Source organism: Cucurbita pepo, chromosome 7, assembly GCF_057944985.1.
Source record: "Cucurbita pepo subsp. pepo isolate OVF chromosome 7, ASM5794498v1, whole genome shotgun sequence".
Lineage (NCBI taxonomy): Eukaryota > Viridiplantae > Streptophyta > Magnoliopsida > Cucurbitales > Cucurbitaceae > Cucurbita > Cucurbita pepo.
In genome coordinates, this window is record NC_141804.1 from 11305804 (window position 1) to 11331159 (window position 25356).

General features: G+C 38.0%; 3 protein-coding genes across 4 annotated transcripts; 1 reads left to right on the forward strand and 2 right to left on the reverse strand.

Annotated features, from left to right (window-relative positions):
- Positions 1–1137: 1137 nt before the first annotated feature.
- EMB3142 (nuclear pore complex protein (DUF3414)) lies at positions 1138–16145 on the reverse strand. 2 transcript variants are annotated; one of them, XM_023681824.2, is made up of 45 exons: positions 15825–16145; positions 15616–15711; positions 15174–15248; positions 14973–15077; positions 14769–14879; positions 14223–14382; positions 13690–13775; positions 13389–13511; positions 13062–13289; positions 12488–12577; positions 12071–12232; positions 11659–11775; positions 11343–11549; positions 10721–10822; positions 10447–10590; positions 9924–10054; positions 9729–9848; positions 9363–9486; positions 8561–8758; positions 8044–8162; positions 7752–7902; positions 7494–7606; positions 7328–7409; positions 7104–7190; positions 6818–6892; positions 6494–6682; positions 6171–6263; positions 5978–6091; positions 5731–5901; positions 5569–5624; positions 5425–5497; positions 5143–5333; positions 4932–5058; positions 4747–4824; positions 4418–4582; positions 4168–4332; positions 3962–4099; positions 3667–3810; positions 3448–3570; positions 3270–3365; positions 3052–3189; positions 2867–2967; positions 2461–2580; positions 2247–2376; positions 1138–1392 (listed from the first exon to the last, which is right to left on the reverse strand). In XM_023681824.2, exons 1-45 carry the CDS (start codon positions 15963–15965, stop codon positions 1309–1311), a joined length of 5643 nt encoding a protein of 1880 aa, XP_023537592.1. In that variant the 5' UTR covers positions 15966–16145; the 3' UTR covers positions 1138–1308. The 2 variants fall into 2 exon arrangements, with proteins under 2 accessions (XP_023537592.1, XP_023537591.1); XM_023681823.2 differs by having other exon boundaries at positions 2247–2379; positions 15825–16144.
- Positions 16146–17153: 1008 nt separating this feature from the next.
- LOC111798019 (beta-glucuronosyltransferase GlcAT14B) lies at positions 17154–21119 on the reverse strand. Its single transcript, XM_023680964.2, has 4 exons — positions 20282–21119; positions 18372–18447; positions 18132–18247; positions 17154–17855 (listed from the first exon to the last, which is right to left on the reverse strand). Exons 1-4 carry the CDS (start codon positions 20832–20834, stop codon positions 17341–17343), a joined length of 1260 nt encoding a protein of 419 aa, XP_023536732.1. The 5' UTR covers positions 20835–21119; the 3' UTR covers positions 17154–17340.
- A 2103-nt stretch (positions 21120–23222) lies between these two features.
- Positions 23223–24671, forward strand: LOC111799068 (putative sugar phosphate/phosphate translocator At5g25400). The gene has a single exon (XM_023682463.2). The coding sequence runs from the start codon at positions 23292–23294 to the stop codon at positions 24336–24338; it is 1047 nt and encodes a 348-aa protein (XP_023538231.1). The 5' UTR covers positions 23223–23291; the 3' UTR covers positions 24339–24671.
- The last annotated feature ends 685 nt before the right edge of the window (positions 24672–25356 follow it).

Here is a 25356-nt window from a genome sequence, read left to right on the forward strand (position 1 = left end):
AGAGAGGAGAGAGGGAAGAAAGAGAGAGAGAAGAGAGGGAGCGATAGAGAGAGAGAGAGAGAAGAGAGGGAGAGTAGAGAGAGAGAAGAGAGGGAGAGATAGAGAGAGAGAAGAGAGAGAGAGGAGAGAGAGAAGAGAGAGAGAGGAGAGGGAGAGAGGAGAGAGAGGAGAGGGAGAGAGGAGAGAGAGAGGAGAGGGAGAGAGAGAGAAGAGAGAGGAGAGAGAAAGAGAAGAGAGAGGAGAGAGAAAGAGAAGAGAGAGGAGAGAGAGAGAAGAGAAGTGTGTGTGTGTGAGAGAGAGAGAGAGAGAAGAGAAGTGTGTGTGAGAGAGAGAGAGAGAGAGAAGTGTGTGCGTGTGAGAGAGAGAGAGAAGAGAAGTGTGTGTGTGTGAGAGAGAGAGAGAGAGAAGAGAAGTGTGTGTGTGTGTGAGAGAGAGAGAGAGAGAGAGAGAGAGAGAGAGAAGTGTGTGAGAGAGAGAGAGAGAGAGAGAGAGAGGAGAAGTGTGTGAGAGAGAGAGAGAAGAGAGGGAGAGATAGAGAGAGAGAAGAGAGAGAGGAGAGGGAGAGAGAGAGAGAAGAGAGAGAGGAGAGGGAGAGAGAGAGAGAGAAGAGAGAGAGAAGAGAGAGAGGAGAGGGAGAGAGAGAGAGAGAGAGAGAGGGAGAGAGAGAGAAGAGAGAGAGAGGGAGAGAGAGAGAAGAGAGAGAGGGAGAAGAGAGAGAAAGAGGAGAGGGAGAGAGAGAAGAGAGAGAAAGAGAAGAGAGAGAAGAGAGAAGAGAGAGAAGAGAGAAAGAGAAGAGAGAGGAGAGAGAGAGAGGAGAGAGAGAGGAGAGAGAGAGAAGAGAGAGAGAAGTGAGAGAGAGAGGAGAGGAGAGAGAGAGAGAAGAGAGAGAGAGAAAGAGAAGAGAGAGGAGAGAGAGAAGAGAAGTGTGTGTGAGAGAGAGAGAGAGAGAGAGAGAGAGAGAGAGAGAGAGAAGAGAGAGGGTGTAGATAGAAAGGCAGGGGAAATTTGATGGAAGTTAGAAGAGAAGAAACTATGATGGTAAGCATAGTTTGTTGTAATTGGTGAGCAGCAGCAGCAGCAGCAGCAAAGAGGCGTTGGTTTGATTTGGGTTCACAATCCTCTCTTCACATTTAGATGTATAATTAAAACCATAAAATCAAACATATATTATATAATTGTTCCAATGCAAAAAAAAAAAAACTTTACTATTAACAAAAATAATTAATTACATATTTTGTTAGAATTAAATAAAATGATATCATCATCATTAACATCATCAACCAATGAACTACTACTCCCACCTCATCATCATACATCCAACTTTTGAATTGCCACCTCCTTCACCGAACTCACCAATCTCCCAAACACCTTCAGATTCTCTCCAATTTTATTCTGGAACAAACAAAACAAAACATCATATATTAACTCGGTCGGTTAGTGGTTCCATAATGGTATGATATTGTCTACGTTGAGCATAAGCTCTCTCGTGACTTTTACTTTTGGTTTCCCCAAAACACCTCGTACCTATGGAGCCCTCGAATAGTCTCTTCCCTTGATCGAAACTCAACTCCTTTCTCTGGAGCCCTCGAACAAAGGTTGAGGATTTTATTGACATGGCTAAGTTAAGGGCATGATACCATGTTAGAGACAACGACTCTCCATAATGGTATGGTATGATATTTTCCACTTTGAGCATAAACTCTCATGGCTTTACTTTTGGTTTCCCAAAACACCTCGTACCAATGGAGAAGTAATCCTTACTTGTAAACCCAAGATCATTTCCTAAATAGCCAATGTGGACTCCCTCCCAACAATCCTCAATAATCCTCCCCCTCCAACAAAGTACCCTATAGAGGGCCTATGGACCCCTCGAACAGCCTCCCCTTAATCGAGGCGTGACTATTTCTCTGGAGTCCTCGAACAAAGTACACCATTTGTTCGACACTTGAGTTACTTTTGACTATACCTTCGAGGCTCACAACGTCTTTGTTCAACATTTGAGGATTCTATTGACATAACTAAGTTAAGAGTATGGCTCTGATATCATGTTAGGAATCACGACTCTTCACAATGGTATGATATTGTCCACTTTGAGCATAAGCTCTCATGGCTTTGCTTTGAGCTTCTCCAAAAGGCTTCGTACCAATGGAGAAGTATTCCTTACTTATAAACTCATGATCATCCCGTCCCGAGGTAGTAACAAGTATATTGGAAGTAGTAAAAGAGTGTGATAGATAGAAGAATACCTCACTCAGCAACTCAAGCCTTTCTAAGATGGGAATCAATTTTCCACACAATGAACTTATTTCATGTCCAGACTCCAACTCCCCATGATATGAAATTGCTTTAATATTCGCATTCCCATCAGGAATAACACTGCTGCAAAGTCCAAACATAGATATCACTTTCAACCTCACATTGTTCCCAAGTAATATGCATATAATATCACATTTAACTCACCTGTCTTGAAAATGAATAAGCATCACATTTAACACATACTCAGCCAGAGGAAGTAACAATGTAATCATCTCACTTTTATTTCCAACAATCTTGCACATTTCAATCATTGCAATATATCTCCTGCATAACAACATCAAACCATTCATATGTATCTATATTCCTCACATCTACACGTTATATATAGTTGTATTAAACCCACCGCTAGCAGATATTGTCCTCTTTGGGCTTTAAAACGTGTTTCTAGGGAAAGGTTTCCACACCCTTAAAAGGGTGTTTCGTTCTCCTCCCCAACCAAGGTGAGATATCACATTTGGTCACACATCTATCTTCAAAACAAGAGGGCAAGTCCGAAAACTACGCAGAAAATGGACTAAAAAGAGTATGATTAGTAGGTGGAGCAAGGAACCTTCTCTGGATGTTATCAGATAACGAGGTGAAGTCTTCACCAAGACACAGTACGATAATTTCCTCGACCTCCTGTCTCGACAGTTCATTAATGTCTCGAATCTGCAAAACCTCAAACCATGATATTGTTGCATTGGATGAACCATACACAACCAGGAAGGGGAAAATACAATGTAGCAGCCGAACCTTGTTTAATAGCAATAATCTTTCTTCAGCTGCTTTTTCAAGAGTAATCGTCGTAGAGTTCAGAAGAGTGCCGAGCAAATCCAACGAGGGACGTTGAGACCGAACAGGAGAGTTATGGCTAGAGGAAGTACCGGAGACCTGAACGATCACGTCAGAAAGTTAAATTCCGATGATTAATTCCCTTCTATAGTCGTCGTATTCAAATTTAAGAACAGTACCTGCAATCTTAGAGATTTCCTTGTAACTAGAAAATATAAATAAGAGATCAAACTGAAGTTGAGCTGAATGGAGTGAAGTTCTGAGCTTCTCCGGTTCTGAAGAACAAAAACAATGATAAGTTTAATTTTCCAGGAAAAAAAGAACCATTCTATAAATAAACAAACAAAAAGCACAAACCTTAAGCAATTTAACTCCTGGGCCAGAAGTACGAGAATCCAATTCACGAGAGAAAAGTGAATGCATCAGTTGGAAGAGACTTTGAACAAAACCATATTCATCAGTCTCCTCATATGGCCAAACCTTCCCCCACCCAGAAAAAAAAAAACCAGAAACAAAAATTATTGAAATGTTATTCAACAAAAAGATCTTAATTTTCTAATATATCAAGGTTGTTACCTTGCTAAGCGAAGCAACGAGAAGACTAATCTGCTCCAACGTCGAATCATCGGCTTCGGATACATCCTCCCCAAGTATTTGATCAAATACTCGTTGGTGTCGTTTAATAAAATCTATAGCTTCTCGAACAATTTTATTTTTAACCTACAATATATACATCAAATCACAACAGATTCAAACAAAGTACGAGTCGCATATTCGTAATAGAGGTTGAAGGTCAGGGTCTAATAAGGAAAACTTGAACATTAACTGATTAAGTAAAAAAAAAAAGAGTGCCTATTTAGTGTATGCTGACCTCAAAAAACTCGGACGTGTCAACTAATGACGTCATAGAAAACAACAGTCTCAAAATCGGAGTTACGATAGCTTGTTGCTTGTTATAATTCCCTGCTACATCTCTATGAGGCTTCATATCAACCCACCTCAAATTTCCCTGGTACAGCACTTCATTAAACTAAATCTTCCAAGACAAATCCAATAACATAGTAGACAGTTAATCACCTGTAAATTGATTGCCCTGCATGAATCAAGGTGCTCCAATGCGCCTGTGGAAAAGAGAAGCTGAGCCCCAAATTTTCCGTACTTGTGGCTAATCCTCGACAATAAGGCAAGTTCAGCCTCAAGGGTGCATGCTCGTTGCAATGAATCGAAAGAGTGCACGCCATCCTAAAGGGTTTCCATTTTATGAGTTGGACCAATATCAGCTAATAAATATATCAGAACTATTTCACTGAAGAGAGGAAACAACCACCTGAAGTGAAACGTTACTTATGCTGACCAAACAAGACTTCAAAAATCCCCTGTTCTGAAGTTGGTTCAGGAAAAATCTGTCATGATCTATACAGATTAATGCATCGAGCACGTAAAGTGATATAGTCTTCCCTGGTTCACTGCCTTGAGTTGCATCCTTGATAACCTAATGATTAAGATCAAAAGATTAAAGAGGACTCAAGAATTCTATGGAAGAAAATTACATATATAGAGCATTAAAGGAACACGAAAAATAACAAGCTAAGGTCAATAACGACGCAAATCAACCAGGATTTAGTTAGTTTCATATCTCAAGAACAAGCAACTCACCACATTCAAGATAGACTGAGCTTCTTTACGTAGAATTGAAAAATTAGCATGAGCAAGTTCGGCCTGGTCCTTGTCAATCTGTAAAGCAGAGAAAGGATCGAAAGCAAGGAATTATTTTTTGACCGTCGAGAGAAACTAGTGGAAGTTCGAGAAGTGTTTGTGCACCAAAGCACTAAGTTGACAACCTTTTGTAAATCTACATCCTCTCCATCTTGCTCATTTTGAAGTAAAACTTGCAGAATCGTTGTTGGAACGTCCGGATCCAGCATGTTTTGACAATACTGAAGGTAGCTAAGAAGCAAAGCATATTGGCTGTAGATAGAAGTAAAAGCTTAACATTAGATTCCAACTCATAAGCCACACAGCCAATACCAGCGAAAGTTATATTAACCACACCGTCTCCTCAAAGCTTCTGATGATTCATTTCTAAGAATTGCCATGATGAGCTTTAGTAAAATAGAGTGACACGCTCCATTAGATATTTGCTTCACCATGATAATATCAAGACAAGAGACACTATCAGCATTTAAACCACCAGGAGATGAATATCTCTCATCCCTTAGCTTGGCCATGCATGTCAGTGCAACCTGTAAGATTCAAGATCCAAAGGCATCAGCAACTAGAATAATTGAAAGATGTAGAAAGCTAAACACTAGCAATGGGGAAGGATGAACAAACCTGACATAAAAGATATGCCATCTTCAAAGAACAATCTGGAGAAGCAGAAGCGCTCAAGGAAGCATCAAGAACTCTGTTCACAATAATGAACTGTTAAGAATGTGAAAAGCAGGAAGAAAGAACGAGGTATAGATATGAACATACTGAAATAGAATATCGGATCGATTTTCAAGTGATGAAATTCTTCTGGACACAGTAACCTATAAAAGCAAACGGTTTATCATTAGAAACTATTGAAAACAAAATGTTAAAATCTAAACAAAAAGAAGCATGCAACTAACACAAGTAGAGGAAAGAACGATAAACCTCGATGGTTTGTGACCAGCTAGTTAACATATGAAGTTGTGCAGCCTGTTCCTCGAGATTTTTGTTGTACTTCCATCCCCATCGTAGAAACTGTTGAATCGTCTCTTTTACTTCTTCCAGCTCAGCTTCCCTCCCAACGTTATTCAGTTGGGGATTATCAGCATTAAATTTCTGAGACAAATGAACATATGTTTGAAGTTTGTCATTTTTTAATCAAAAGAAGATACTGATGTTGTCCTTCACCAACCTGCCAAAGTTTATCACAAAAGGAAGTAAGGTCAATCAGGCGATCGCCACGCTCTGAATAATGGTAGATCCCACCCTTTTGCGAAGTTGAAGGATTCCCAAGTATGTCCTTTGTCTATAAAACAAGAATAAGAACAGTGTCCAACGCCAAGAATGCAAAGGAAAAACAAGGAAACCAGCATGTTAGAACATACCAGCAATTCGTACTTCAAATTCGAAACAATTTGGGGAAGCTTGATTGAGGTGTCGGGAGTTCGGAACTGAACAACCTCAAGTAGCTCCAACGCCTGGACACAAAAATTTCAGGAAAAAAAATATTTAAAAAATAACTCAAGTCAACCCAATAGTGCTTCAAAAGTTGAACCTAGTTACAAGAAAATGGTCAATTTCATTTGTGTCATAATCATGGGCAGTAACATCTACAGGGCAATAATGCGAAAAAATTAGCTTAACAAAAGAAGAGCAGTGTCCACTTACTGTACATAAGAAGATAAAATGTCAATCTCGAATAAAGTACCTTGCTCTTACTCATAGTTCTAGTTCCAGGATCCACCACATGATGAAGTGAGAAGACTGGAACTGATCCAACATCTATTTCCTGCCCATACAGGTGCGCAAGAATACTCTGACATGCCTCTCGATGGATCGGGCTACTCAAGTCAGCAGCATGCAACTCAATTGCTAGAAGCTTAAGCAACCATGCTCTCTTGAACAAAGAAAAATAAATAGTCACGTTTCCAGATCTTAATGGTAAATGCTCAATTAGAAAATGCAGGAAAACTACAATTGCAGAGCATGGGCATGGTTAAGAAGTACAGCTATTCATCACAGAAAGACAAACCTGATGAAGGGAGCTGACACGAAGAGTGTGGTTGTTTCTCTTGGGAAGAGGAACAACTCCAATTGTATCCAAGTGCTGCCATTACAAGCATGAAGAAGGTATCAAGGATGGTATGTTGGGTGGAAAATATACAAGTGAATAGAACTTAAGCAAATGCGAAATTACGATCAACAGAAAATCTTTTTTTTTTTTTTTTTTTTGTTAAAAATGTGACAATTTTGGCTTTATCATGCAAGCCCCAAACAGAGCAGAAGATCTTTCCATACGCAGAAGCAGGTGTTCGTACCTTAACGAAGAAATAGTACTTCTTGTTGCTCAAGAGATCCATGACTGGTCCAGATGTTAGGGGATCTAAGCATAGCTCATAAAGAAGCTGTACAAGAAAATCACTTTAGACTTGTGATAAAGGGTTCGGGGGCGGGGTTAGTGTGAACGGAAAAGGGAAAAAAAGACAGTACGTTAAAGCTGTTACATCCCCTGATTAGAAATACATAATCCACAACATCTAACCTGAAAACCAAACTCAAAAAGTAAGGCATTGACTTCAGGATTTGAAAGCTTCTCTAAAATCTCCAGAACAACCTTCAAGCAACTACAAAGGAAAATACAACTAATATAGTACAGTGACTTAACAATGCAAAAGCAAACAAAATATCTTAGCTTGTTCTAAAATCACCTATAATGAAATTTTGGCTGTAAAATTGTCCGCTCGATGGATGTCTCAAGGTTAAATTTAAGTAGCAAGTGTGTAACATTTGGAGCAGGTCGGCTAATGTTGTCAATAAGAAGCTGCAGAAAATGGGCATATAAATGATGATGTGTGATCCGCTAATTAGAATTGAAGGAGCAAGGAGAGAAAGAACCAGACTCCGAACGTTTCAGGTATCAAAGAATAAGAAATCAAACTTGAGATTACAAAAATGGAAAAACAAACCTGCATTATAAGAACACCAGGATCATCTCCGCTGTTTTCGATTACATGACACTCTTCAGATCTTAACTCGAGGCAGGACGCATAATCCTCAACTAAAGAGCTGGCAGTATTAGATTTTAGTAGTAATTGCACGAGCCCAACCATACGAGAACTACAACCAACAAATAACATCTTTAGAACTTGAAGCCAACATATCATGAAACAATATAAACATTAAAAAAATCACAAATTATTCTATGTTTTCATATTGAATGTCACAAAATGGAGATAGAGAAAAAGAAGAAGGAAGTGCCTTAAGATACTCATAATTTTGATAGATAACTGCTGAATCTTGGGATGAAAATCATATCTGACATACTCCAACAGCGCAACAATTTGACTGTGATCTTGAGAGAGGATAACTTCCAAGGGCTGCAAGAATTCGGTCAAATCCAGAAGCAATTAATTTTCTCAGTGGACATAAAGAGTACCAGAAGAAGTACACCTGAAGATATGTACATGATCAAACTACAAGTTCAGGTTTTCCAATGCGTAAACACAGAAGTGTAATACCGTAAAAAACAAAATTAATTGTCATTTATTAAATACTTGGTTCCAGAGCCATTTAGAAGTCATAGTTAACGGAACCGGATGAGCCACATACACAACAAAATGAAACTAGACAACTTGGCCTATATCATTTTTTCAGAACTTTCTATTTCTATATTTTAGTCTTCAATGAAAAATGATTTGTGGTCTTATCCACCAATTCACTAATTCATACGCGTAAGTAAACCGAGGTTAACAACAGCAACAGATGAGACAATTACCTGATATAGAGGGCGCCAATAATCAGCCAGAAGTAAATCCTTCTCTAATACAAGTATCATTATTTCAAGAGAAAGCTCCACAGACTTCTCCAAAAGTTGGCCATAAATTTGGCTGGTCCTTTCGGTTATGAGAGAATTGACACCGGGCAGAAGAATCCCCATGATGTTTCTAAAAACAGATTTTCCGCTCATGAAATCCTAACCAACAAAAAGAAAACTTCAAGACATTTCCACAGAAATTGGAATACAAGCAAACAGAATATCCAGAAACTGAAAGATATCATGCGGTACCATCGAGCCAACGAAATGCTGACTTAAACAATCAAAGACTTTGATGAGAAAAACGATAAAAGTCCCGCATGCTTTTTAGAAACCTATTTCAAACATAGACAAAAAAGGCTTCTTCCAAGAAACCCTTCGAAATTTTGAACCAATGAATCATTGTGTATGAACCCTCCTCTTAAGTTCATTGACTCCACAACAGAAATTGTTTATAAAAAAACTGGTTAAATATGTAATAAATATCATCATGCCATGCGTAACGACCTAGATCCACCGCTAGCAGATATTGTCCTCTTTGGGATTTCCCTTTCGGGCCCACCCTCAAGGCTTTAAAACGCGTCTGCTAGGGGAAGGTTTCCACACCCTTATAAATGGTGGTTTGTTCTCCTCCCCAACCAATGTGGGACATCACACCATGAGTCATTGTGTATGAACAAAAACACACTTCTATCAATAGAAAACAATCAAAATGAACTCTTTGACATGTGGATCAAATGAAGCAATAGTAACAGATACATACTTTTAGCAACTCAAGTACTGGTAGCTGAGTTTGAAGTGAAGATGATTGTGTATCCATTGATGATTGTGATCGATCAATAACAACGTCAACGTCCTCTTCATTAATGTCATACATTTTCAAAATCCTGCACATTGAGCAATCAAATGTGCATTTTTAATTTGATTAACCCCATAATTGTAAGTTTTTCAAGAAGAAAATCCAAGCTTTCATCACCATCGAGAAAAATGAAAGAATACATAGGATCATACAAAAATCTTTGGACACCAATCTCCAAAGAGAGACAAGAAGCAGGAAGGACAACAAGGAAAGCCCATAAACACAAGCAAAATCTTCAACTTTGAAGTTTAAACCCACACTATCACTCACATATTAAAATGTTGTAGGCAAGCAACAACTAACTGCCATTTCTCAGCAGCATCTGCATAGGCTCGTTGAGGGAATGGCCCAAAAACATGATCATAAATGAACCTAAAGATTCCAACAAATCTGCAGCACAACTTTCAAACCTTAGAATAAATAATAAAACTGAGTCAAGTGTATATTATAACCAATAAACATTACCTACGCCCTCTATCACTTAGATCACTTTCTTTAGCAATAAGAGCATTTAATAGGTTAAGGAAAGATATGGTTGATGGATATCTCTCCTGTCTTGCTTCAATTTCATTTACCTCGAACTGCATATCATAAACCTGCAAAGACACGGTGCTTTCATAAACCAAGATCTTTTCTTCACACGTAATCTCAGTGCAACAAGGTTCCGTCACTAAAATTATCATGTTTGAAAATGCCAAAAAACACGGTGCTTACATAAGCCAATATCCTTTTCTTTTTTTTTTTTTTCATCAAATGCAAAACAGTGCATCTTTATTTTGTCGGTTATTCGACGCAGGACAACTCATTAGCACATTCAAATCACTATCATGCCAGTGCCACACTTTCAATTTACATTAAGTGAATATAAGCATGCTAAATATCCACGCTAGCAACAAAAATCTCCTAGTTGCAGCTCAAAAAAAACAATTTCAAAACTTCAACCATAGAATATTTTACATATCTAAAAGGGCCATCAGAGATGAATAACCTGAGAAGTAATCGACTTTGTGCCATTCTGGATATGGGATGCAACAAGAACAGGTAAATCATACTGCTCAAGATAGCGCCAAATGATATCCTTCAAGTCAGAAGAGACTTGAATAAAGGATGCGATTGCATTCCTCAAAGCACCCTATGATATCAAAAACTTGATCAAAATCATCAACGAAATTCTCATTGAAGCATCTAAATTCCAAAAAATATAAGAAATCTTGTGCAAACATATTTTTTACTCAAAACACAACAAAGCAAAGTGTAATAACCTTCAGATAAGGAGGAACATTTTCATAGCTAAGAAGTTTGAACAGTGGTTCAATATCAGGAAACCAGTTCTTTCTTTCAACAGGATTCCCATTCTCCACAACCTGAATCTCATCAGAAACCAACCGACAATGATGATCAGTAAGAAACAACGAAATTTACTCCATAATCTATTTGAATCATTCTTTAGGTGTGTGTAGTTCTATTGGATTGGAGCCTTCAAGTGTAACAAATAAAATACTTTGGGGGTGATTTGTGCAATTTGTACTAAAAAATTGACATAGATTTCAACTAGGGTTTACTATGAAAAGTTATTATTGCAATAGAACTATTTGCTTGCTCATTTTGTTTTTACTAATAATATTAAGGTCTTAATCCCTTTCAATTCAGACTTCTACTCCGTGACTGTTACTTTCGTGGACCTGTTGCGTGCTACTTGCTAGACAACCATACTAATGATAGATAGTTATGCTAGACAACCATACAAATGACAGATAGTCTAGCAATGCAGACGAAGCTCCACAAAAATTCGTCATAGATTAAGAAATTCAACTTTACAATCTCATGAAAGTGTGGGTAACGGAATAAAAGTTTAAGACCAATATAGTAAGAAAAAGGTATTACCTTTTGAAGAACATTCAAATATGCAACAAGCGCTTTTGCATCCCCTTCCTGAAACTCTGGTAACAGGGCCCCAGCAGTCTGAAGGGACTGTCTAAATTTTTCGTCATAAATTGATAGGCAATCAAATAAGGTGGTCCATCCAACAGATCGGAATGCTTTTCCCTGAAGTAACTCAAAAACCCTTGAAGCGCCCTCTTCATTACAAGCCTGAAATGATTGATAAAAGACAATAATTAATAGTAAAGTACATTCTCGTGAAGAGAATTGGTGAGCTGCTTAATAATTAAAAAGTCTTAAAAGAGCGTGCATCACATACTAAGGTACTCAGCATGTTCAAGAATGCCACCAAAGTTTGAAAATTTGTATGATCCTCCCCAGCAAAATTTGCAAATGTCCACAAGACATCATTGCTTGATAACAGTTCTGGTTCTTTCTGAATAAATTGAAAGAAATTCAAGCTCAATAATCATAGCTAATTCATATGCAGCATATGTGATTTATTAGCTACTTTCACGAAGAACGTTTAGCACCATTTTAATTTCTTGCTATAGCAAGTTATTTTGAGTTGATCTATAGTAGCATGGACCTAATAGTTGCTAAGGAGTTAATTCCATGACTACACATGAAATATCTTCCTTATAAAAATATCAAACCACCAGCTTGTCCCCTATTTAACTCTTATTTTATCAACATCTCAAAACTTTTAAGTAACTTCAATAAAAGCTTACCCGGTAAATTTCACTAACAAAGTTCAAGAGGGAGACAAAAGGTGAAGGAAGAGTTTCGCTAGCTTGATGGGAACTTGAATCACTATCATGCATGAAATCTTGTGACCCGGAAGCACGAAACTGACTTAGATTGTTCATAGCTCTGTCCTTGGACTCTTTCACCTTCATACCATAAAAAAAACCAACCAAATTTATTAATACGTACTTTCAATTAGATCCAACTGCAATGAGGCAAGGCTAGAAACCCATACACTAGCTCATTCACTTGCTAGATAATAAATTGTTTTAATTCTAACCTGAACAGGTCTGATATTTATTTATATATATATGTATATAAAGAACTTAACAAAGGAGTGAGCCAATGGCCAAAATTAAACAAGAAAGCTATAAATTTTAGGAGGAAATCTCCCGACTGACCTTGTCCCTAGCCAGAGGATGAGATAAAAAACAAGAAACCAGTTTGTGCAGATAAGCATTGTACATATAGGTCATGTCCTCATCATCATTCTGCCAACATAACCAATAGATGATATTAGAAGACAAAATAATCTAACTTGTAAAAATGACTACTAAAGAAGGCACGGTCAAAAATATAAACGAGTTAGTTTTTTCACAAGAGACAACGAGGATTTTAAATTACTCACTTATTCTAAGGTTATCAACTTCGGAGCTAGAACTCCCCAGACCTTATAGGATATGTCTAATTATCTCTAGCCCTTACCACCGACACCCATTGGGAATAAATATACATAACAGGTAGTAGCACCTAATAACTCCACGTACATAGGCAAACAAACTGTTTTTAATTAAAAAAAAAAAGTCGAGGGATCTCCCACAAGCATTGGTGAAACATCAAGGGGAAAAAGAAGACAACAAAGCACTTGCAACAAGATAAGAATGTGGCGGCAAATATACTTTAAGAATCCAAAAAAAAAATGTTCTGCTGCTTATAAGATGCACAATAGTTACTTATAACATAAAAGATAAAAACCTGGTAAGCCGCAGTCTGAATAACTTCTTGAAGCATGAACTGGAAAGCATTATGGGAGAAAATAACTTCCAAGCACGATTGTAGGTGATCTAAATCTTTTGGGGAAGCACTGGGAACAGCTTCTCTTGCATCAACCATGTCGTGTATTAACAGCAAATGAACAGTCCAAGCGAACCTAACAGCATCAACAAATCCTTCCACTGTGGGATTATTTCCAGACACCATCACCTAAACAAAGATTACAAGCTCATTTAAAATGTTAACAAAATGTGTGCATGTGTCAAAAACCTAACCACAGAAGTTTCAATACTATCTTGATAAACTCACAGTATCCTGAAATTCATTTCTAAAAGAAGCATCACTGGACAATACAGATGCTTTATTTGGAACAGCGCTCAAAGCATCCGATACAAAGGCAATAATGATCGAGAAAAGGAGACTAAATACAATCTGCAAAAGAAAATACATACAGAATTAGCAAGAGAAGTAATGAAGGAAAGAACAAGAAAATGCATCTAAAAAAATATACACATACAACACTGGTGTGCAGCCACACTACTTCTGAGAAACAGGAAACAAGTGGATCTTTTCTTTACATTCTACAGTAATCAAAATATTAATAACATGCCTGAAGCTTTATGGGAGTTTTGGTCTCATTAAGTTCAGCAGCGCAGTCTTTTAAAACAGAAAAGAGATCCCTCACATCCTTTGGACCTGATAAAAGAGAAATCATAGAGCTGTCAGATTATTAACTAGAGTTTCTTGCCATATTACTTGCAGTATATTTTCCATTAATTAACCTGTGTTTCTCACAATTGAAATTTTTTAAATGTTTTCCAATAATAAATTTATGTTTCTTATCATTAAAGATTAATTACCAAGGAGAAGTTATCATTTCACACATTTTTAACTAAGTTCCATTCACTAGAAAAATATAAAATGCACTATCAAATCATCTAAACTAAAGCTCTACGTCTAACGTCAGCAAGTATCCAATAACAATGACTACCTCGATGGAGGAAAAAAATACATCTTGAACTATCAAATATTACTAGCAAGCACCACATGAAGCAAGACAGTGAATCGTAGCAGCACACATAGGAAACCTTCAACCTACTACCAATGGCATTGATCAATTAAAAAAAGTCCTCCACGGCTTACCTATTCGAACAACAAGAATAGAAAGGACAAGACAATGTCCTAGTATAAGTCTTTCCCGACAAACCACAGCCCGACGCTCAACAAGAGCACCTCTGGAGTCAAGAATGTAGCGCTCACAGCTAGGTCCACCCAAACCAGCTGGTTCTTCTCGATTGAGTTCCTAAAACAAGAAAGATGGAACCTTTTACTGAAAATAGTCATGGATATACTTGTTCCTAATGGTCAGTCATTATGGGTTCACAATTAATCCCACTATAGGCAGTTGAAGCATATCGATTTCTTATTTTCAAATGTAATGTTTGGGCTAACAACTGTGTATTCCTGTCACAAGATTAATACAAAACAAAATATTCATACGGTCGAGTGTTAAAAGATCACAAAATACAGGCAAATTCAATAAATTTAATGGAAAAAAGTTTACTAAGTCCACATTATTAAATACTAAGCTACTGTTATAACATAGTAATAACAGTAACATGATTCCAACCTTCAGCAGAAGGTTTACACATATGGCATGACCTAAAATAGGGACTACAAAGATCCAACCTTTATCAAAGAAATCAACCGTTGTCGTAGGCCACTATTAATAAGATCTTCCAGGTGTCTTTGGATGTCAGATACAAGACCAGCTTCAAGTCCCTGATCAAGTACAACAGCCTGCAAATAAAAGAATATAATTAACAGTATGCAAGAAAAAACACAATTGCATGTCCAAAAATTAGGGTACAAACAAAATGATAATAATAATACCCTTAGTAGTGTATAGAGTGACATTATTAGATCTCTTCTCTCTGTATACCAAAGCCCTGCTGCAAGGTGGAAAATCTCTGAAGGATCTCGTCCCATTAAAGCCCACTGCAAAGAACAAGAAAAACAAGTTATAGAAAGGGAGACAAATAAAGCTGAAGTAAAATATGATAACAAGTAAACAAATAAGGGAGAGAGGTATACCTCTTGATGTGCAGCAACAAGTAGATGCACGCATTCTATTTCATTCAGATGGAGGTCATCACTCAATTTTAAAGTCTACAAACAAGCGTGGAAGTGAAATCAAATAACGCCAATATAACAGTCGTGTTGTGCCATAACGAAAAATGGGAAAGAATTTATGGTGCATATCGTTCATAACTTGGACGAATAAAGCAATACATAAAAATATACCCACAATGATACATCAATCTAAGAATGAACAGGGTCAAAGACTACTTCTTGATTCTCCCACCAAACCGAAGCAGAAGAAGCAGAGGAAGAAGGTTAACTACTTAAACTAGTATCTTACACTGTCGTCGTGCAAAAAATAAGCAACCAAATCAACATTCCATGAAAACCCACGTCACATACTCAAATTCTGATCGACATCCCGGAAAAGAAAACAAATGGACAAAGAATTTACAATTTCGACGTCTTGATCATCGAGCGTTATCGTTGAAGAATCCGGCCGCCTGACTTCTTTAGATTGAACTTGTGCACGGTCTGAAGCTTTCGGCGACTACAACCCAAAATTCAACAAAATCAGAACACCAACAGACAAATACAAGGTACTAAATCACAAAATGTCACAGACCCAGATCAGCAAACGACGAAATACAAAGGCATACGTACTGGGAATTGAAGCAGCGAACGAAAAGCAGGCATAGAATTGTGAATGGCGTGTAAGAGCTCGACCCTCTGCGATGGGGACGGAGGGGACGGACCCAGAAGCGCCGACTCGATAATGCGGAGGCTCTGCTTGGAGGACAACATGGCGGCGCACTGTGAGTGGCAAAATGAAGGTGCCGCTGAAAGGGGAAGAGGGAAGATGGGGCAACGAAGGTGGAGCGCGGGAAAATGGAGGGTGGTTTTAGAGACGCAGAACTGTTCGATAAACCCTGCTCATATGCCCTAGTAGGTTATTATTTATGCCCAGTGGGTTTTTTGTTAGAAGGTGAAAACAAGCAAAAGAGGCCATGACTTTCTATGGAAATAAAGACGGCTGTGTGCTTGCTTCCTTTTGAAATGGCAGAGGACACTCCATCGTGTGGTGTTATGTTTGTGTCCTACAACACTTCAAAAGCTCGAGCATGTTTTTCCGGGGATACTCGATAACGTAATCAAGGGAATTCATGTAGCTCTAGCGTGCAAGTAGGCTCCTGTAAAATCTCACATCGGTTGAATAGGAAAACGAAACACTATTTATAAGGGTGTGAAAACTCCTTCCTAACAGACGTGTTTTAAAACGGAAAGGTTGACGCCAATACGCAACGAGCTAAAAGTGGATAATATTTGCTAGCGATAGGTTTGGCATGTTACAAATGGCATTAGAGCCAGACACTGGGTGTGTGCGCTAACGAGGATGCTGACCCCTCAAGGAGTGTGGATCAGAGCCAGACATTGGGGATGTGACGAGGATGCTGACCCCCAAGGAGTGTGGATCAGAGCCAGACATTGGGGGGTGTGCACTAACGAGGATGCTGACTCCCAAGGAGTGTGGATCAGAGCCAGACACTGGGATGTGCACTAACAAGGATGCTGACCCCCAAGAAGTATGGATCAACCCCCAAGAAGTATGGATCAAAGTCAGACACTGGAGTGTGCGCTAACGAGCTAACAGACGCTGACTCCCAAGGAGTATGACTTGTGAAATGACTTGTGAAATCCCACATTGGTTGGAGAAAATAACGAAACATTTTTTTGTAAGGATGTGGAAACCTCTCTCTAGCAAACATTTTTTTGTAAGGATGTGGAAACCTCTCTCTAGCAAACATGTTTTATAACCACGAGGCTGTCGACTATACGTAACGGGTCAAAACGGACAATATCTACTAGTAGTAAGTTTAGGCCGTTACAACTCCCCCGTCCTGCCCTTCATTTTTATGCATGCATGGAACTTGTTTTTACATTCATATTGATTAGTTTATATTAGGTCTCCCAATTACTGAGCTATCCTTTCAATTGATGGAAAGTTTAAGTTTTATTGAACTACAGAATTATTGTACTTCAATATAAGAATAATAACCAAAGCATGTTTTCCAGAAAGGTAGTTAGACTTTCCCTTCCCAGTAGCTTTTCTATCTGATCTCTGCTGTTAACTGTACACTCTCCCGCCCGTCCCGGCATCAACATCGAGCCACCCGTGCTGCTACACACAATGCGTAGTCTCAAAACGAGGCGCGGTTATCAAACCATTGATCAAATGTGTCAACCTTTCAGCACCAGGTCCTGGCCTAAGATCAGTAGTGTTCGTAATGTCCTGCATACTCAAAGTACTGCTATTTCCAAATGAATCAAACCAGCTGCCAGGAAAGTATCCATCAGCATTGCAACCCAACAAGTCGGAGTCGATCTTGTCAAGGACGGGATCATCGTGGCCGAACTTCCGAGCGAACGGTGCATTGCTATCTGCCATACTTTGGAAGTCATCAAGGTTGAGAAAATGGGGATGTTGCTTTGGAGGATTGTCCCATGAGATAAAATGCAGGTCGTGGTTGACCGTCGTGTTGCGAAACTCGTCGGCGTTGCAAATGACAGTGTGGAAATAGCCCTCCGGAGATGAGAGGAAGTTGGCATAATACATAAGGACTACTCTTGGGAGATTGTCCCATCCCCATAAACAGTATTCCATGAAGGGGCGAGACAGCATCATCCATGCAGAACCTAATGAATTTGAATATCAATCAGACAGTGCTACTAGATATAAACTACAGCCCACAAGATTCAAATATGTACACAATCAGCTCAGAGTTGGTAAAGACCATAAAATATATGGTTTTCGTTTACTTTTTCTTTTCCGAACTTTGAAGCGAGTGATTTTGGTATGGTTAAAATCACTTATGTCACGCCCTTGGACATGATAAAAGTGATTGTCGTCATTTCAAAATCACTCTCGAACTTGCACTTATTAAACAGATGATATGAACCGAGATCGCTCACCTGTGAACAGTTTATACGCTGTTGGAACGCTCCGTTTCTCCGAGACCCAAAACACATCTGATTTATGAAGGCTGTACAAACCTGGATCAATTATAACCGGTTTGGCTCTCTGGTACCTGAGATCAAAAGAATTCACATTTACATCTCTATCAGTTCAGAAACCTACAGAGCTCAAGCTTGTTGGATAAACTTTGCAGTTTCTAATGAATTTATTAGTTATGTTGAAGAAGAAGTGCATACTCCTTCCATCCAATGTCACTGGTATGCTCAATGAAGTTCAGGGTTCTTGGAATGGATATCAAAGTGTGAAGCAGATCTGTGGTATAAGAGAAGGAAGCACAAGAATTTGCATCAGAAACTAATTTGTATACGTCTCTTTCTTCAAGCTATACCTATCAGAAGTAGAAGCGAAGAAACTAAATTAAACTTCTCAATCAGACCCAACAAACATTGGACATATGTCTTTGTTTGCAAGCAAATTTGGAAATAACGTGGCAACCAATCGCTAACAGATATTGTCCACTTTGGCCCATTACGTTTTGAAAATATGTCTACTAGGGAGAGGTTTTCACACCCTTATAAGGAATGTTTCGTTTCCCTCTCCAACCAATGTGGGATCTCACAATCCACCCCTCTTGGGGGCCCAACGCCCTCACTAGCACGACGCCCGGTATCTGGTTCTAATACTATTTGTAATAACTCAAGCCCACCGCTAGCAGATATTGTCTGTTTTTGCCCATTACGTATCGTCGTCAGTCTCACGATTTTTAAATGCGTCTACTAGGGAGAAGTTTCCACACTCTTATAAGAAATGTTTCGTTCCCCACTCCAACCGATGTGGGATCTCACAATCCACCCCTATTGGGGGTTCAACGTCCTCGCTGGCACACCGCCCAGTATCTAGTTTTAATACCATTTGTAACAGTCCAAGCTCACTGCCAGCAAATATTGTCCGTTTTGGCCCGTTATGTATCGCCGTCAGTCTCACAGTTTTCAAAACACGTCTTCTAGGGAGAGGTTTCCACACCTTTATAAGGAATGCTTCGTTTCCCTCTCTAACCGACGTGGGATCTCACAAGTTTCCTTATCGCAATCCTTTATGGCTCTTAAATCTTCAGGCTAGTAGTTACTTTCAAGTTGAATCTTTTGTAAAGTGTCAAAGTGGAAGATCAACAAACCCCCCTGAAGGAACTAAAAGATTTCAGGACGACATTAATGCAATTCCACTCTTAGAAATGACTAACCGTGACAAATTCTTACACAGCAGAAAGAAAAATGGTAGTTACAAAAAACAGAAACTAACAGTCATTAGCCTCATTAATTAAACTTCATAAATGTCCACCCTAAAAAGCCAAACTTATTAATCTCATCACGTTCTTAGTACAATAATAGCCAAGCTCACCGCTTTAGCCTCTTACGTATGGCTTGTCTCATAGTTTTAAAACGCGTCCGCTAGGGAGAGGTTTCTACACTCTTATAAGGAATACTCTGTTCCTCTCTCCAACCAATGTGGATCCCACAATCCATCCCTTTGAGACCCAGCGTCTCCGCTGGCACACCGCTCGGTATCTGGCTTTAATACCATTTGTAACAGTCTAAGGTCACCGCTAGCAAATTGTCCGCTTTGACCCTGTAATAGAGATTCCACATTGGTTGGAGAGGGGGAACGAAACATTCCAAGAGTGTGGAAACCTCTCCCTAGCATATGCGTTTTAAAAATATGAGGCGGGCGACAATACGTAACTGGTCAAGGCAGACAATATGTACTAGCGGTGGGCTTAGACGGTAACAACAACCATGACCAACATGACCAACACATCCACAAGGATCCTTAGTAAATCTACTATAATCCATAACTATAGATTGAGCAAAATGGTGAAATCAGCTAGAATCTCAGAACATGAACAACAGAACTAGAAAGAAGAAGCTGGGAAAGTAACTAAACTAAGAACAGAACATGTCAAATGCTTAAATCCTAATCCCCCCATTTCTTACAGAGCAGGGAAACAAATTTGATAAAGCTGAACCCACCACAATTAGAAACAGCAACAACAGCAGGATCATGATGATTAGCAATGAAGAAATTGAAATAACATATAAAAGAAACAAACCAACGTGCTTAAATGAATTATTGGGTTCTAAATAAATACCATCTTGAGTGACCAGAGGGTAATCAGAAGCACTGAGATTAATAAACCAGTCCCAGTCTCCACCGTCCTTGAGCAGGATCGCCGCCGCGTGAAGCGTATTAGTGACCATCGTTGGCCCTCTGTAAGTAACCAAATTCGCCCTCAAAACCATCCTCACATTACCCACACTCTTAAAAACCGGTTCATTCTTCACAAAATTAGCCAATTCCAGCCGTTCCGCCGCCGGAGCCTCCAAGTCCAAATGTACCGCGTATTGATTCCTCGGATGGTACAGAGCCTTAAGAGCTCTCATCAAGCTCTTCCCATCGCCGGTGGAGCCAGAGATCAAGTAAGCCAAACGAGGAACAGGATCGGATGAAATTTTCGAGATCGTAAGCTTCGATTCAACAAAACGGGGAATCGGATTCTTCAAATGAGCACGGTGTAGTTGGGAAGAGGAGAAATAAGGCGAAGTAAAAATCGAAACAAAAACCACCAATGTAGTCAGAAGCAAAGAAAACACCAAGGGAATGAACCATTTCCTCTTCTTCGGTAACTTGTTGCTCGTCTCCATTAACAGACCTCAACAAAAACCAGCAAAAACAAAACAATGGCGGAAAAATTGGATCAAATGATCCACGGCGGGAAGAAAGCGGAACGCAAATGGAGACGCGCAAGTAGATTAGTGGATTGTGAGGCAATAATTATCATTAGTGGGCATATCACTGCAAAGGGAAAAAGGAGGAGAAATGACAGGGGGAGAGAGAGAGAGAGAGAGAGAGAGAGAGAGAGAGTGAATGTTTGATTCTTCGACCACCAGAATTCACCTCCGCCATTTTTGCTTCCTCGAGGTTCGAGATGAAGTGGAGAACTACTAATTAAGGTAGATTTAGATTTTGGTTTGGTTAATTTTCGTTAACTGTGTTTTTTTAGTATATTTAATCATTAATAATATCCCACGTGTACAGACAAAAATTATTTAATTTTATTTGTATTAAATTGCAATTTTGTTTCAATATTTCAAAAAAAAAAAAAAAAAAAATTACCCTTTTAAACTTAAAATTTTATTTTATGGGGTAAAATTATAATCGTTGTTTCATTTTTTTTATAAATATTTAAAAAATGAAATATATATATATTTTCTTTTACTTATATATATATTTTAATTATGTTTAAATCTATTAATTTGTATGTGATGCGAAATTTTATTGAAAATATTATTTTTTTTAATTTTAAAGTAAAAAAAATATAATGAATTAAAATATTTTATTAAAATATAATTTTAAAGTAAAAAAAATATAATGAATTAAAATATTATTTCAAAAAAAAAGTTTTTATTTTCTGGGGTAAAAGTCTTATTTATTCGTTTTTTCATTTTTTTATAAATATTTAAAAAATGAAATAAAATTTTATTTTATTTTACTTAGTATATATATATTTTTAAATTATATTTAAATCTATTAATTTGTTTGTGATGCGAAACTTTATTGAAAATATTATTTTTTTTAATTTTAAAGTAAAAAATATAATGAATTAAAATGTGTGAGTTGAGGTTAATAATTTATGGAAATTAAAGGCTGTGTTGATTGGTTAGGTGAGCATGTTATCTTGTCAAATGATATATTAAAAGCTTCCTACCTGCATTTTGTCGGCAACATGCCCTCTTTCAATGGTTTATTTATTTATTTTTATTTTATTTTTTATTTGGATTATTTAAGAGGACTAGTTTCAAGTAATTAATTAATAATACATATTTATTTAATACGCAAAAAAAAAAAAAAAAAGTTATTTTTAAAAAAATTAAAATATTGAAATATTGAAATATTAGAATTTAAAATGGTCGAAATTTCCAAATATTTCTGATTTTGCCTGATGAAAGTAAGGAGAGATTTTTTTACTCGAACATGGAAATTATTTCTTAATACATATATATTTACATAGTAAATAAATAAATAAATATTTTTTTTATAATATTTGAGGTAAAACTATTTGAAAAATCTTTCTTTACGAATAAAATAAATAGTGTTTATAATCAATTAAATTCAACAGCTCCGAAACCTTTTATTTCCTCTGTTCCCTTCACTGATTTTTGAACTGTGAACTCGGAATCGAAGCTCTTATCTTTCTCCTTATTCTCTGAATTTCGTTTTTCTTTCATTTTCTTCTCCTGACCGATTCTTCTTTCACTCGGTAATATTTCTTGATGAAATATTATTGATTTTATTAGAAATATAAATTATTCATCAATTTAAAAAAAAAAATGATTATATATGTATATATGTGTATATATATATATGTATGTATATAGACATGTATGTATGTGTATATATGTATGTATGTAGATATAGATATATGTATGTATGTATATATTATGTATGTATGTATATATTATGTATGTATGTATATATGTATGCATGCATGCATGTATATCTATAATATATGTATGTATATATATGTGTGTGTATGTATATGTATAATATATGTATAATATATGTAAATGTGTATGTATGTATGTATATAATATATGTATGTATGTATGTATATGTGTGTATATATATATGTACAAAATGGAGAATATATATAGTGGACAGTAGGGCCGTTATCGTGTGGACAAACGAACAAAAAAAACAAGAAAAGCCCATTTGTCACGGCCCATAAAAGCCCATTTGATTCGGCCCATATGTCCATATATCTAGTGGACAGTAGGGCCGTTATCGTGTGGACAAACGAACAAAAAAACAAGAAAAGCCCATTTGTCTCGGCCCATAAAAGCCCATTTGATTCGGCCCATATGTCCATATATCTAGTGGACAGTAGGCCCGTTATCGTGTGGACAAACGAACAAAAAAACAAGAAAAGCCCATTTGTCTCGGCCCATATAAGCCCATTTGTTTCGGCCCATATCTGTCCGTTTTTTCAGCCCAATCTATCATCTGAGATTCTCGTCAAAATCCCATCAGTTTTTCACCATTTCCTTCCCGAAGTTCCTTTCCATTAGTTTTCGATCTGAGATCTTTCAGTCTGATCGGAAATGGGGAAAGGCGGAGCAATCTCCGAGGATGTTCTGAAGAAAGTCCTCCTCTCGTATGCCTACGTCGCGATATGGATCTTTCTCAGCTTCTCCGTCATCGTTTACAACAAGTTCATTCTGGATCAGAAGATGTATAATTGGCCTTTCCCGATCTCTCTCACCATGATTCATATGGCCTTCTGTTCCTCCATCGCGTACCTTCTTGTTAGCGTTTTCAAAGTTGTGGAGCCAGTTTCAATGTCCCGTGAGCTCTACCTCAAATCTGTGGTTCCGATCGGAGCTCTGTATTCGCTTTCCCTTTGGTTTTCTAATTCAGCATATATCTATCTATCGGTTTCTTTTATTCAGATGCTCAAGGCTTTGATGCCGGTCTCTGTGTACCTGATTGGAGTTTCGCTGAAGAAGGAGAAGTTTAAGTCTGATACTATGGCTAATATGGTTTCGATCACGCTTGGTGTTGCGATCGCTGCGTACGGAGAGGCGAGATTTAATTCCAAGGGTGTGACATTGCAGCTGTTGGCGGTTGCGTTCGAGGCGACTCGACTCGTGATGATCCAGATTTTGTTGAATTCCAAGGGTATTTCGTTGAATCCTATCACGTCGCTTTACTATGTGGCTCCGTGTTGCTTGGTTTTCTTGTCTGTCCCGTGGCTAATAATGGAGTACCCTGTGTTGAGGGATACATCCAGCTTCCATTTGGATTTCTTGATTTTTGGTACCAATTCATTCTGTGCTTTTGCTTTGAATCTTGCGGTGTTTTTACTCGTTGGGAAGACATCTGCTTTGACCATGAATGTTGCTGGAGTAGTGAAGGACTGGTTATTGATCGCATTCTCCTGGTCTGTGATTAAGGATACGGTGACGCCCATTAACTTGTTCGGTTATGGCCTTGCGTTCTTAGGAGTTGCGTATTACAATCATTCGAAGTTGCAGGCACTCAAAGCCGCAGAGGGTCAGAGAAAGGCTCAACAGGTAGAAGAGGAAGCTGGTAGGTTGTTGGAGGAGAGAGAAGAAGGCGATGAAAGGAAGAACGATAGTCAAACTTAGGCTACCACTGACATGTTTGAGCTTTTACAAGGAGATAAGCAGAAGAGAACAGATCGATGATTCAAAAGTTGCTGCAAATATCGAATTCATATCTCGGCTAAATTTTTGAGTTTTGAGTTAGGTATGCTTCTTAGATATATCTATATATCTATATATATATATATATATATATTTGGTTTCTTCTAATTATTGTGGGGTTGATTTTAGCTGCTTAATATGACTGGAGAATGAATTGTTGTTCAGAATGATCATCGGATTGAGCTTCCTGGAGGAAGCTGTCCAGAATGTTTATAACTAATATCTACTATTATTTATGTTCTTCTTTTAGTTTTATTTGGATACCCATTTCTAGCAGACTCACTCCCCACCCCAAGGCACGAGCTGCTGATATTGACTGCAAATTGCGAAGATTACATGTCTAAATCATATGATCATGAACAATACAACATTTTGAGGAGGAAGGTTACATGTCTCCCTAATGCTTTGATTGTTCTTCAGTTGTCTGTTATCTGACAGCGAACTTTAATTTGTAAGTTTTCCTCTCTTGCCTTACTGCAGTTTTGAATTCATATTTAAAAGCGATTCAGTTGGAATTGGCATCTGCTCAGCCTTATAATGATCCCTAGTCAATTAGGAGTACTCATGAATGTTCCATCCTTTCCTCTGCCCATCCTTATCTATTCACTTTGGAGCAGTGTGGAATACAAGAAGCAAAACAAGCATACCCAAATGATAGGTTAGTTTAGCTTACTAGCATTTCTAAGCCACTGACCCCCAGTTTGTAGTAGTTGCCATCTCTAGAAGTTGTTTGGGTTTCTGTGGGTTGTACCAATATTGCACAAACTAAAACTTCTCCAGAGCCCACCAAGAAAAATTGAGGGATCAATATGGACACCCTTAAAAGGCAAAGTTGCCCTTCAAAGGAAAAGCTTTCGTGGTGTGAGATCTTACGTCGGTTGGAGTGGAAAACAAAACATTTTCTTACGAGGGCGTGGACACCTCTCCCTAATAATGCCTT

What these genes read in the sequence shown, in the direction of transcription:
- EMB3142 (XM_023681823.2), bottom strand. Translation starts at nt 15,965, where the DNA reads ATGTTGTCCTCCAAGCAGAGCCTCCGCATTATCGAGTCGGCGCTTCTG. An exon ending in CAGTACTTGAGTTGCTAAAA is followed by an intron (nt 8,759 to 9,362) that starts GTATGTATCTGT and finishes TTTGTTGGTTAG; the next exon opens with GATTTCATGAGCGGAAAATC. An exon ending in ACACGTCCGAGTTTTTTGAG is followed by an intron (nt 3,811 to 3,961) that starts GTCAGCATACAC and finishes TATATATTGTAG; the next exon opens with GTTAAAAATAAAATTGTTCG.
- LOC111798019 (XM_023680964.2), bottom strand. Translation starts at nt 20,834, where the DNA reads ATGGAGACGAGCAACAAGTTACCGAAGAAGAGGAAATGGTTCATTCCC. An exon ending in CCCTCTGGTCACTCAAGATG is followed by an intron (nt 18,448 to 20,281) that starts GTATTTATTTAG and finishes CTTATACCACAG; the next exon opens with ATCTGCTTCACACTTTGATA. An exon ending in AGCGTATAAACTGTTCACAG is followed by an intron (nt 17,856 to 18,131) that starts GTGAGCGATCTC and finishes CAAATTCATTAG; the next exon opens with GTTCTGCATGGATGATGCTG.
- LOC111799068 (XM_023682463.2), top strand. Translation starts at nt 23,292, where the DNA reads ATGGGGAAAGGCGGAGCAATCTCCGAGGATGTTCTGAAGAAAGTCCTC.